Source organism: Carassius carassius, chromosome 34 (genome assembly GCF_963082965.1).
Source record: "Carassius carassius chromosome 34, fCarCar2.1, whole genome shotgun sequence".
NCBI lineage: Eukaryota > Metazoa > Chordata > Actinopteri > Cypriniformes > Cyprinidae > Carassius > Carassius carassius.
Genome location: NC_081788.1, coordinates 11514647 through 11528609, shown reverse-complemented (window position 1 = coordinate 11528609; position 13963 = coordinate 11514647). Strand labels below are relative to the sequence as shown.

Here is a 13963-nt window from a genome sequence, read left to right as displayed (position 1 = left end):
GTAAGAAAATCTAAAGTTTTTCTTGTGTTAAGTCAAAGTCTTTAATTTCTCTTAGAGTTTCTGTTTTGGGGTGCTTTTGTTTTGCAGTCTAGTATTGTGTAATCGGTTTACTGCACCATTAATAGATGATTTTGAGCGGTTGGGAGAAGTGAAAGCGCACGACTCTGTAAGGTATTGACTTGAGTATATATATATATATATATATATATATATATATATACTTGGGCTGAAACAATTAGTCGACATTATCGACAACGTCGACGATAAAAAAAAAGTTGTCGGCAAATGTTTTTGAGTAAGGTTAGTTGTTTGATCTCGTATGCCTATGCCTAATGTGAAAGCCTCCAATAATGCAGTTTGACCAGTGTGGCGCTGTAGCGCAAGAGTGTAATACACTCCCCTGATTCAATTCAAAAGAAGAAGATAGCACTTCAGTTTGAGCAAACCGAGCCGATCCGAACCTTGGATGAATATGTAAATATATACTGCACGCCTTGCTCTCAATAACTGCATAAACACAACAAAAACTGACCGCGATGTAAAAGCAGCTCTTAAGAACATATTTGATTACAGCGATGTGGATGTTTGCACGAACTCTGAGGTTCTCCAGGCACTCCAGTAAAGAAAAGTCCAGTCACGTTTATTTATATAACAGTCCTTATGCAATAGATAGCTTTTCAATATTAAACATGAAAATACAGACTCAGTGTCGCTAGAATTATAACTTGATTTCCTATTATAAAGCAGCTCTCCAGTGTGGAGCTAGCTAATCATACATTTATTTTATAATTGGGGGAAATATTTCATTAAAGTTTTAGTTCTGCGCTAGATCAAACCAAACTGTTTTAAATATCATAACCCAATAAGGTATTTTAAGAGAGATTGTATTTATTAGTAAAATGTTTATCCAAAAATAAAACGTCCTATCACTTACCTTTACTTTTATTATACATATGGCTTACAATAAGAGATGTTAAGAGGCAGAATGATTTGTCATTCAGCTACTTCCTCCTATAGCTAATCAAATGGCGAATAGGAGTTTCTCTCTTTTCTCATTTTGTGTGCAAAATATATTTATTTGTATAAATTAATTGTATACTAGTAATACATAATGACTTTCAAATGCGGAAGTAAATCCCTTTATTTGTTAGAATATGTATATTTTAACTAATTGCAAAAAGCTAAATAATAAATAAATGTCTAACCATGAAATGTGACCGAGTTTGGAGAGCCCTGGCTCAGCACAGTGAAAGTATTTGAAGCTTTGTTTATGAACATGGTGGTGGTCATACAATGAGCTATTCACATTATACAAATGCTCCAGATATGTAATCAGGTTCACCCTTTTGGAATGGTAAATATGACACTATTCATCACTCACACAAATAAATCACTTAATATTTTGATAATTGAATTGTTTTTTGCTGTTAAACCGTTTTTTTTTTTTTTTTGTAACACATTGCACTTCATGTGTTTACAGATTTGTGCAGAATTTGAGACATACAGAATTACCATAGGCCCATTAGAATCAACAGTCTTTGCCAATCTGGATCCGCACTACAGAACTTATGAAGATGTTTGCATACTGAAGAAGAGTGCTTGGACAAATACTGAAACCCTCTTGGTGCCCACTACACAGGTAAGAACAACTGCACTCAACACAACCTTGTATTAAAACATTATTCTCTCACTGGCCACTGGAAATTGACAAAAAAAGACAGATAGATTAAGATTAGGTTTATTAATACAATAAATACAAAATATGTGGTATTACTATAAACTGACAGATTATGAATGAATTTTCCTCCCAAAAACCATTCATTTTGATGCAAGGCAGGGGTGTCCAGACCTGCTCTAGGAAAGCCAGTGTTCTGTGGAGTTTAGCTCTAACTCACCTGCCTGGAACTTCTAGTAATACTTTATTGTTTTAAAATTCCCAGGAACCTTGATTAGCTGGTTTAGGTGTGTTTAACTGGCTAGGTCACCCAAAAATGAACATGTCATTAATTACTAGGGCTGTCACTTTTAGTTCGAAAATCGATTGCACAATCGATCGGACCAACCAAAAAAAGTTTCTAAAATGAAAATAGGGAATCGATTTTAACCAAATATGTACACTATTCATTTTAAAATAATTAAACAATTAAAAATATAGATGTAACAAAACTCACAAACAAGCAGAAAAAGAAAATAAAGAATTCCGAAAGTGCAGTATGCGTTGCGAAAGCTAGACAAAAAATACCAGCAATTTTACACGCCTATTAGACCCAGCGACGTCGAAAGCGACCTCTTATGCTGCGTTAACACCAAACGCGAATAGAGCGTCTGGAGGTCTCGCTGCGCGGTAGATGCGAATTCGCCTCATTCGCGCTTCTAGTTACAGGAGATTCTGAGTTATGATATAGCAAGCTGACAGTGACTGGCTTCTGTGGTGAAGAATTGCGCAGCTGTACCTGACTGTCCCTGGGACATCAGTGCGGTCGGAGCGCGTCTTCTCAACAGCTGGACATATAGTGAATAAAAAACACTCTGCTCTGGACACATGGCCTGTTCTCAAGTCCATTTAAAGTAAAAAAAATTTTGAACAGTTGTTTGAAATGGATTGAATCATTATTTAAAATAATCCTGGAGATTTTTGAATTGCCTAAATCATAAATGCAGCCGGGTTGAAGCCTGCACTGATGTTTTTCTTTTGTCATGGCAGCCGTCCCCTCTGCACATATATTTTTTGCTGTTTGTTATTCTGCATGAAACTTCATGCCAATAAATAAAAAATATTGCTGCCTTGTGCGTTTCCAGCACTCTCTTAACGTTCGTCTGTTATTTGACGTTGAAAAAGGAAACGTCTTTTTTTTTTTTGACATGGAAAATCGATTTTACAATCGATTCAATGAACACTTATGTCTTAAAAATCGAAAATGATTTTTTTCACAAAAGTGACAGCCCTATTAATTACTCACCCTCATGTAGATGTAGTCTGGGCATGCGGACGCACTTCCGGAAAAATCGGCCGAAAAAAAGGCCAAAGACCGGCCGATTACCAATCGCGTATTTTAAGCAAAAACCGTCCGGTTTCCGATTGATGGCGGGTCAGTCGGTGCATCCCTAATATTTTTATGAAAATGCGAAAGATTTCTGAACCTCCATAAAGGCTGCAATGCAACTGAAATGTTCCCAGAGTCATAGTAAGGACATCAGTAAAACAGTTCATGTGACATCAATGCTTCAACCACACTTTTACAAAGCTACAAGAATACGTTTTTGTGCAAAGAAAACAAAAATAGCGATTTTATTCAACAATTCTTCTCCAAATCAAATTATGGAGAGTAACAAGAGGCATGAACATTGCTTTCCTCTGCGTGTAATCAAGGCTCAGCGCATGCGTGTTCTAGGTCAGCAGCACCATGCGCATGAATTATTTACGTGCTGTTGATGATGGTGGAAGATGCGATTTGGAGAAGAATTGTTGAATAAAGTCGCTGTTTTGGTTTTGTTTGCTCAAAAAAGTATTCTTGTAGCTTTGTAAAATTATGGTTGAACCACTGATGTACTAATGTCTTTACTATGTTTCTGGGTCTGGGAACATTCCAGTTCTGTTGCTTACCGTGCAGGGTCCAGATGTGTGTACCATTTTCTGCTTGCCTGTATTTCCCATAAGAAGATGAATGACTGACTTTTTTTTCATGTAATTTTAGGAGAAAAAAAACAGGCTAAATTTTGTTGTTTTCATCTTCAGGCTAATGAAATTGAAGTATCCAAATGAAGACCCTAGCAGTATGGAGTATATGGTGAGTTCAAGGTTAATAAATGATTTGTTAATGTAAAGTAATGTAATGTAAAGTTAATACACAAGAATTGAGTTCTCCATCCTTTTAAATACTTATAGGATATAGACGTTGGCAGCAATCAGGAGGTGATCCAGAAGACTCGTTGGAATCTATTTGAAGCTGCAGTCATTGAAGACAGTTCAGCAGAAGTTGGAGTTTTAAAAGATAAAGTTCTTCAGGACCTATAGCAGTTTACAGTCTGCAAAACCATGTTGCTAGGACTGATATATGGACTGAACTTGAGCTACCCTCCTGAACTCTGGTACACATTTGGAGTACTGAAGAAGTTATTTCTGGAGCCAGTTCCTGTTCCTGGAATAAGGTTTGATTGGTTACCCATGAATGCCAATTAGAAAATGAGTAGTTTGATATTTCTGCTATTTTGTGTAATTTTTTTGTAATTCTGTAATGTGGTTTAAACTGTATTTACTGTAATTGTGTATAATTATTTATTGCTTGTTTAACAAATACACTTTGATCATTTGTGACATCTTGTCTTTTGACTCATTACAAGACAAATCACACAAAAAATGCTGTGTTGAAGATCGTAACTTTAAATAGAAAATATCAGAACCAGAATCAGAATCAGAATGAGCTTTATTGCCAGGTATGTTTACACATACGAGGAATTTGTTTTCGTGACAGAAGCTCCGCAGTACAACAGAATGACAGCGACAGAACATAAAACACATAATAAAAGAATATAAAAATACAAAAAATACAAATAAGTAGATAAGGAATGACAATATACAAATTTACAATTGTAGGCAGGTATATTACAAAAATGCAGTTATGTATGTACATGTATATTATGTGCAAAATGTAAGTGTATACTAAGTATGTGTGTTAGATAAATTAAGTGTATGTGTATATAAATATAAAGTGTAGTGTGTTCAGTGTGTTCAGTGTGTATCAGCTGTTCATAAGATGGATTGCCTGAGGGAAGAAACTGTTCCTGTGTCTGGTCGTTCTGGTGTTCAGTGCTCTGTAGCGTCGACCAGATGGCAACAGTTCAAAGAGGGAGTGTGCTGGATGTGAGGAGTCCAGAGTGATTTTAACAGCCCTTTTGCTCACTCTGGATAAGTACAGTTCTTGAATAGATGGGAGAGTTGAACCGATGATTCGCTCAGCACTCCGGACTACCCTCTGTAGTCTTCTGAGGTCAGATTTAGAAGCTGAGCTGAACCAGACAGTTACTGAAGTGCAGAGGATGGATTCGATGATGGTGGAGTAGAACTGTTTCAGCAGCTCCTGTGGCAGGTTAAACTTCCTCAGCTGGCGAAGGAAGTACAACCTCTGCTGGGCCTTTTTCACAATGGAGTCAATGTGAATGTCCCACTTCAGGTCCTGAGAGATAGTGGTGCCCAGGAACCTGAATGACTCCACTGCAGTCACAGTGCTGTTCATGATGGTGAGTGGGGGGAGTGCAGGGGGGTTTCTCCTGAAGTCCACGATCATCTCCACTGTTTTGAGTGTGTTAAGCTCCAGGTTGTTGAGAGAGAAAATATTTAGTTAAAGTAACTAGAACTAATTGTGTGGAACCACTGTCCATAATTGAAATGAGTAATTTGTAACAAACCTCCTTATGTTGATAGAGTGAAACAAAATTGGCTAGATTGTAATAAACCAAAACATGTTCAGTTAACTTAACCGGTTTAAGTTGAAGCAAAGTGAATAAATTGATTTGGTTGGACATTACTATTTCACATAGATTCTATCTCATTCACTTGTGTTGTCACAACACAAGGATTTTGCATAGATTCAACAAATTCCATTAATGTTATCAAAACACAATTTGGTTGTGTGGAACCACTGTCCATAATTGACTTAAGTAAGTTTAAAGAGTAATTGTTTTGAGTGTATAGGTTTGTAATCGATCTATGAGTATGTCATGATCTATGGTATGGAAGCATATGGGTAGCAATATTCAATTTGGAATGTAATATGCAAAATGACAATTCAGTATGTAAAATGGCAATGCATTTCTGTATTTATATTTATATTTTCCAATACATTTGTGCAACGTTTGGTTGAAAATTAAATTACATAATTTTAATTTGCCATTTCATACACTAGTTTTAATATGTAAAATGAATACTAATTTTAATGCTTTATATGTTGCAAAATTAAAATGAAAATGTATTACAGAAAGTTTAGATGTGTTTAAAATGTTCAAGCAAAAACTGGCAAAATTATCATTCAAATGTTATTTTTCTTAATTGCATTAACACTCACAGTCAAGACACTTACGATTGCATTTTCATTCAATGTCCCGCAATGAATGTAGCAAAATTCAATGTGCACATTGAAAATGCATTCAAGCCGATCATGTCTCCGCCCCCTCCCGCCATGTCAATCATTGCGTGAACAAGGCGGGGCTTGCAGAAGGTCAAAAGACTCAAGAGGATTCAAGTGAGAGAACCTATATCCTGTTTTCTGGGTAACATTGAGAATATCATTGAATATCACTGAATAACATTGAGAAACAACTTTTCTATGGAGCTTATAATATGTCAAAACTATTTGAATTGTTTACATTTGAATTATCAACAACTTTAACAAAACTGAATGTTATGTGGCATTTAACATACAGTAGTTCTGAACTGAATTGAAATGAACATTTGAAATTTAACAGAACTGAATTTTTTATGGCACTTTTTTAAAAGACGTGTCTGCAAACAGCAGATTTATTTATTTTTTTTCTGAAGTGTTAGACAGCAAATATTCCGTTTTTTTATACAGATTCAAGTTTTCAAGATGAAGAAGAAATTCGGAACATCAGATTGAATTTTCAAAATTCAATAAGGGAAATTCAGATTGTAGAGACAGTAGATCAGAGGTTATCCACAGGGAAGAGTAGATGATCTCCGAAAAGCGTACAAAGCATTTACGGTGACCGGAGCTGACAGCTTCAGATCACTTGTTCACTAGTTTTGTCGTGGCCACAACATATTAACTTGTGGAAACTTGATAATACGTTGTGCGTGGCCATGAGCTATTGATTTTTTGGGAACATCACAACTCGTGGGAGTGTGATAATATCATGACTACGAGATCATTTTGTCAAGATAATCTTATGGAGATGATGACATAGGAATCGCTGTGTGGTTGCCGCTTTCTCATAGTAGAAGTGTTTTTGCATCTTGGTGCAGACATTGCCATAGTTACAAACATCAAGGTCACATTTGAGTTTACTAAAAATAAACAAAACATATAACAGAAGTTCAGTATATGTGTTAGCTATTTATCGTGTCATGGGACTATATGACTAGCAAAGTTTTCATATCAAACACAGTTAACAATGACATTTTACTCATAGCCTAATTACATTTTACCTGGCAAACTAGTTCACACATGCATGCTCTGGATTTGTATTTATTTATTTCTCTGTAAAAAAAAAAATATGGATCATCCAATAGGAATTATATTATGCTACATTTTAAATGATCATAATGTTTTCAACACTATCGACATGAGCTCAGTAAAATGTTAGATTGGTTGTTAATAATCTGCCCGGTAATAGGTTAAAGACGATAAAAAGATAAAACATCTTTTTATCTCTGGCAACGCCTGCTGCGAAGTGGAAGTTTGGGTGCATGAGCACCACTTGTAAATCCATTAACTGATCATCTTTTCCCTTAATATTTGTATATTATAACTATTACAAACAGCACCCTCCAGAGGGGAGGAAGGAGTAATGTTAGACATGGCATAATACTCCCCGTCTGGTATTAAGTATAATACCACTCTTAATTTCTTAAGACATAAGCAAAATAACCTCTGTAATAGGTCATAAGAAAGTTTTAGCATTACCAACTTTCAGTTCCAGTTTTCCGACTTTGCCATCTGAGTCTTGATTTTGAAGCGTCTGCTAAATGATTAAAAGTAAAATTTGGTGCCTTTTATTGTAAACTATTTAAAATACATTGCAATAAATAAATGGGTTTAAAGAATAATATTTTGGTCAGTTTAGTCAGCTTTTTCATTGAACCAGAGAAAAATTCTGAGAAGGAGGATGGCATGGTCTCCCTGTGTGTACATATCCTTACAAGTACAATGTTAGCTGTATTATTTGTGTTCCCTTCAAAAATTGCTCTTGAGAAATTTAGTTCATTGCCCCCCCCCCCAACTGCTAGATAAAATATGCGCCCCTGCTTTCACCATCTCTTCTCTTCTGATAGTTTTTCAGTTACAACCCGAATTCCGGAAAAGTTGGGACGTTTTTTAAATTTTAATAAAATGAAAACTAAAGGAATTTCAAATCACATGAGCCAATATTTTATTCACAATAGAACATAGATGACGTAGCAAATGTTTAAACTGAGAAATTTTACACTTTTATCCACTTAATTAGCTCATTTAAAATTTAATGCCTGCTACAGGTCTCAAAAAAGTTGGCACGGGGGCAACAAATGGCTAAAAAAGCAAGCAGTTTTGAAAAGATTCAGCTGGGAGAACATCTAGTGATTAATTAAGTTAATTGATATCAGGTCTGTAACATGATTAGCTATAAAAGCTTTGTCTTAGAGAAGCAGAGTCTCTCAGAAGTAAAGATGGGCAGAGGCTCTCCAATCTGTGAAAGACTGCGTAAAAAAATTGTGGAAAACTTTAAAAACAATGTTCCTCAACGTCAAATTGCAAAGGCTTTGCAAATCTCATCATCTACAGTGCATAACATCATCAAAAGATTCAGAGAAACTGGAGAAATCTCTGTGCGTAAGGGACAAGGCCGGAGACCTTTATTGGATGCCCGTGGTCTTCGGGCTCTCAGACGACACTGCATCACTCATCGGCATGATTTTGTCAATGACATTACTAAATGGGCCCAGGAATACTTCCAGAAACCACTGTCGGTAAACACAATCCGCCGTGCCATCAGCAGATGCCAACTAAAGCTCTATCATGCAAAAAGGAAGCCATATGTGAACATGGTCCAGAAGCGCCGTCGTGTCCTGTGGGCCAAGGCTCATTTAAAATGGACTATTTCAAAGTGGAATAGTGTTTTATGGTCAGACGAGTCCAAATTTGACATTCTTGTTGGAAATCACGGACGCCGTGTCCTCCGGGCTAAAGAGGAGGGAGACCTTCCAACATGTTATCAGCGTTCAGTTCAAAAGCCAGCATCTCTGATGGTATGGGGGTGCATAAGTGCATACGGTATGGGCAGCTTGCATGTTTTGGAAGGCTCTGTGAATGCTGAAAGGTATATAAAGGTTTTAGAGCAACATATGCTTCCCTCCAAACAACGTCTATTTCAGGGAAGGCCTTGTTTATTTCAGCAGGACAATGCAAAACCACATACTGCAGCTATAACAACAGCATGGCTTCGTCATAGAAGAGTCCGGGTCCTAACCTGGCCTGCCTGCAGTCCAGATCTTTCACCTATAGAGAACATTTGGCGCATCATTAAACGAAAAATACGTCAAAGACGACCACCAACTCTTCAGCAGCTGGAAATCTATATAAGGCAAGAATGGGACCAAATTCCAACATCAAAACTCCAGCAACTCATAGCCTCAATGCCCAGACGTCTTCAAACTGTTTTGAAAAGAAAAGGAGATGCTACACCATGGTAAACATGCCCCGTCCCAACTATTTTGAGACCTGTAGCAGAAATCAAAATTGAAATGAGCTCATTTTGTGCATAAAATTGTAAACTTTCTCAGTTTAAACATTTGCTATGTTATCTATGTTCTATTGTGAATAAAATATTGGCTCATGGGATTTGAAAGTCTTTTAGTTTTCATTTTATTAAAATTTAAAAAACGTCCCAACTTTTCCGGAATTCGGGTTGTAAATCGTTCTCTATGTGCAGTAAAGAAAGATCTGACAATCTGTCCTGTACCACTGAAGATCAGAGACACATTCTCACACACGATCACACATTTCACCAGATCCACTTCTGCTGACACAAGCCGAGGGTGAAAAAATGTTTGCGTACATCCTCAAACTGAATACTGCATCACACGCCACACTCAAGGCTATAGCTTCAAATAGCCTGTCCAGTTCAGCCAGAAATGACTCAGTCCACCACATTTTTATTAGCTGGTTTATAAAAAAAAAAAAAAAATATTTGTTAACTTGCTAAAGCGGGAAAATAAAGAAAAAAAAGAAAGTCCTGATAAAAATGGGGATGGGGCTGAATACATGAAAATGTATATAAAAAATTAAATATATACTGACCATTTTAAGACCAGCACATGACCAGCTTAGGACCAGCATAAAGAAAATACTGTTTTCTTTTTTGTTTTTTCATGTGTAAACGGTTTTGTTCTTTGTCCTTCAGGCACATTTTCTTCCATCTATTCTAAACTTTTTTTCCCCTCCAATTGTTGATATTTGAGCTAAGGTTTGTTTCACTGTCAAAAGCCAGTGAGCCAGGTTTATTTTCAATTCAAATCACACATTTTTTTTTGTTTGTTTACATCTAATGAGTACAAAATCACAGATAAGTATTACTGAGTTACACATTTTACATACTAAAATATATAGCAGTAAAAGGAAGTTTGTAAGCTCCTCCCCTCACTTGCTTTATTCCTCTCAGTTACATTTCAGTCTTGAACTTTATATCAATGTGTACATGAGTATTTCAGGAATAATGCAACTCCGTCAGAATTTTTTCATCATTCTTTTGTTCTTTGGGATGGTATTGAGTGGGTATGTAATTATTCTTCAGTAATATTAGATGGTTTGCATTTGTGTCTGTGTTGTGTTAATAATGCAGTATTATTTCTCAGAGGTTGGTAACTTGTGCTTGATGTGTGGCCAGAAGTAAATGAAGTATTTATATTGCGACTCTATTCTGCTTCGTATTTAAAGCATTTATTTTTACATATACATTTCTGAAACTACATTTTATGACCCCTTTAAAAATGAGAGAGATACCATAATATCAAGATATCATATTAAGGCCCCAATTAGACAAAACGCATATAGAATTTTACTGGTTTCTGTACTATAATGGTCTGGTTGTAGGATTGCTGAATGACTGGAAAAGCAAAAAATCTTGGTTGATTTTCAACCCTACAATATCAAGCAATTCCTTAATCTGCATTTTCTTTTGTACATGACAAGCATAAGATATAAAACTCTAAAAAGAAGATTAACACTTACAGATATCTCTCCTAAGTAATATATCTTTCTTTACAGGCTCATTTTCCTGAATAATAACCAGAAAAGGTGAGTTTAGTGCAGTTAGAAAAACATGATGCAGATGTAGTGTATATGTTGTTCTCTTGGTTTGAAAGGTTTGCATTAATTAATTATTTAATATTTGACTGTTTCAAGCTGCAAACAGCAGAAAATAGAACAAATCGTCATCAAGTGAGTGTGCATACACATACATCACTCTTCCACACACACAAAAAAATAAGCACACACATACATGCTCATAGTCATCAATATACACACAATCAATGCGACACAACATAATCAAATTCAAATCAGTAAGAGTTTGACTCTGTTCATATCAGGACAAAATGGAAGCAAAAGACCTTTGGATTGCGCTCATTGCCAGGGTGTGTAAATTTCCTCTTCTTAAAAGTGACTTTATTTTTAAGCTGATCCATAGTTAATGAAGACTACTGCTCTAGACAAGAACTCTTTTGGTTCAAGGTTGTTTTTGAGGTTCTGATCTGATGACCAGTGAGAGTTAAATGATTACGTATTTGGTTCATAGATGGATATAAAAAAAAAAAAAAAACACTCGGAAACCCATGTTTTAATGTGTATCGACTCCATGAACAAAATAAAAGTGTATGTTGTTCTTTCTGCTTATTAATTTATATTACAGCTTGTTGTACAACCAACCGAGTGTGTTGGGAGGGTGAGTATTATGTTTTTAGTATTAACCTGTTAGAGATCACTTCCAATCATGAATGAAATGATTACAGCACTGGATGTGTGTTTTTAAAGAAGTCGGACAGATGTTGCTTCTGTATCATCATGGTCAGCTCCAATCATTTGGGAGGGAACCTTTAACCCCATACTGATCGACTCTATCTACAAACAACACAATCTCACCATAGCAACCACAGTCTTCGCTTTGGGAAAGTAAGTCTTCATGATGTCTCCATGAAAATAGTAATGATTAAAGCATAAATGAACCATAATATTTCTCCCTGTGTTTGTTTCCTCTGTTTGTTAGATACACACGTTTTGTTAAAGATTTTCTGGAGTCAGCAGAACAGCATTACTTTGTTGGATTTCGAGTGCATTACTACTTGTTTACAGATCAACCAGAATCGATTCCTGAGGTGAAGATGGGTGAAAACCGTAATTTGACAGTTCTAAAGGTTCAGAGTTTGAACAGATGGCAGGACATCAGTATGAGCAGGATGGAAAAACTGGAAAAACTAATAGAGAATGAACTGGCCAACGAGGCTGACTACATTTTCTGCCTTGACATAGATACAAAGTTCTATGGGCGTTGGGGTGTGGAGTCTTTGGGTCGTCTGGTAGGTGTGATACATCCTTGGTTGTTTGACGCTCCAAGGGGTCGATTCACATATGAGCGTAGACCAGAGTCTCAAGCATACATTCCAGCTGGAGAAGGTGATTATTATTATGCTGGGGCTGCATTTGGTGGTTCATTGGAAGATGTACATCAACTCACCAAAACCTGCAGGGAGAAGCTGCACATTGATGCTGCAAACTCCATTGAGGCAGTATGGCAAGAGGAGTCTCACTTGAACAAGTATTTCCTTTTGAACAAACCTAGTAAACTGCTCTCTCCTGAATATATGTGGAGGGACATCAATGAAAAAGCAGACCAAATAAAAGTAATTCGCTTCTCTAATGTAGCTAAAAACTATGCTGAAGTTCGTCCAAATCCATAGCAACCAGTATTCAGCTACACTGACATGGTGTGTCCTCACAGGCCTCCCGTAAGACATTGTGAATCTGTGAATCTGTGAACAGGTACACTGTAAAATCTTATTAGTTAGGCTTTCTTAAACCGATTGGCTTAAAAAAAAATCTAAGTAAAGTGAAATGGGAATAGTATGTTATACTAACAAATGCTTAGTTATAGTTAAACAAGAGTTAAAGTAACTAAAAAAGAACTGTAGGGAGTAGGGCTGGGACGGTTCGCTGAAAAAAATCTAACTGTTCAGTTCTCCACGCACTGGGACCGTGGTTCAACTTAAATCTGACATCTGTAGTATGGTTTGTTATAAATAACACGTAAAACAAACTGTTTCTGTTGATGGATGCGCATGAGAGAAAAAAAAAACCTGGACAAACCATTCAGTCTTGTTCAGTGATGCCGTATGCTGGAATATGAGCAGTCATTTATTCTGTCTTCATTCGGGTGATGAATAGTATTAAGTTAATTTAATGGCAAAAAGATTTGCATACGCAGGGTAAGAGTTGTGGAAGTGTACAAAAGTCTGTAAGCGTAAATTACATTTGCATGTGCAAGAGAAGCTTTGTAAAGGTCTGTAAGCATTTTAGCATGTAAGCATGTAAAGGCATGCAGCATTTTTCTGTTACTCATAAGTGTAATTCAAGTTTTGTGAAACTGCAGCTTCATGCTCAAGCAAAATAAATATGATCTGCATTCTTCTAATTATAATAATCTAAATAACCTCTGCCTTCCCGAAAATCTCCCAGATTTTGAGAACCGTCTGGGGATGGAGCATCCACTCGTCCGAGGGGACATTGCTCCATGAAAGCATGTCTGCTCCCAGATTCGTCTTGCCAGGTATATGCGTCGCCTTGAGCGACTGCAGCCTGGGTAATGCCCATTGCAAGAGGCGCTTTGCCAGTGCACAGAGGCGGCTGGGGAACCACTACAGGCGGTTTCCAGAAACCTCAAAAAATGCTATTTTCCGCGGCGAGGCTGGATTCTGAATTCAGAAACAAGATTCATTAGGACCAGCACTTAATGTGCGATTTGTAACTTTAGTAACTTTATGTTCCTTTTCCGTCGTCAAGCACTGGTTATTACGCCTGTATAATAAAATTCACTTAGCTAACATGAAGTGGACTGCATGTTTTATTCTTAGATATAGTCTCACTGATGGTCTGAAATATGTACAGTCAGGCCTTGGTATCTGCATAGGCACGTGCTTATTATCCCTCATTAAAACCCTGTATCTCTGTATTTAATTACTTTTTAATAAATTATTTCTGTT

At 36.6% G+C, this 13963-nt stretch overlaps 2 protein-coding genes, 1 long non-coding RNA gene and 1 pseudogene across 5 annotated transcripts in view; 3 read left to right on the top strand and 1 right to left on the bottom strand.

The window, feature by feature from the left end:
* Positions 1–13963, bottom strand: part of c34h12orf43 (chromosome 34 C12orf43 homolog) — a 204655-nt gene that overhangs the window by 36965 nt on the left and 153727 nt on the right. The gene's annotated exons all lie outside the window — the stretch shown is intronic.
* LOC132115147 (uncharacterized) lies at positions 1487–3789 on the top strand. 2 transcript variants are annotated; one of them, XR_009425422.1, is made up of 3 exons: positions 1487–1639; positions 1834–1911; positions 3737–3789. It is a non-coding gene; the product is annotated as an uncharacterized LOC132115147 (long non-coding RNA). The 2 variants fall into 2 exon arrangements; XR_009425423.1 differs by having other exon boundaries at positions 1594–1639; positions 1838–1911.
* The window catches only part of LOC132115497 (globoside alpha-1,3-N-acetylgalactosaminyltransferase 1-like), an 80639-nt pseudogene continuing 77113 nt past the window's right edge, over positions 10438–13963 (top strand).
* LOC132115498 (globoside alpha-1,3-N-acetylgalactosaminyltransferase 1-like) lies at positions 11569–13391 on the top strand. Its single transcript, XM_059524004.1, has 3 exons — positions 11569–11652; positions 11742–11879; positions 11974–13391. Exons 1-3 carry the CDS (start codon positions 11585–11587, stop codon positions 12662–12664), a joined length of 897 nt encoding a protein of 298 aa, XP_059379987.1. The 5' UTR covers positions 11569–11584; the 3' UTR covers positions 12665–13391.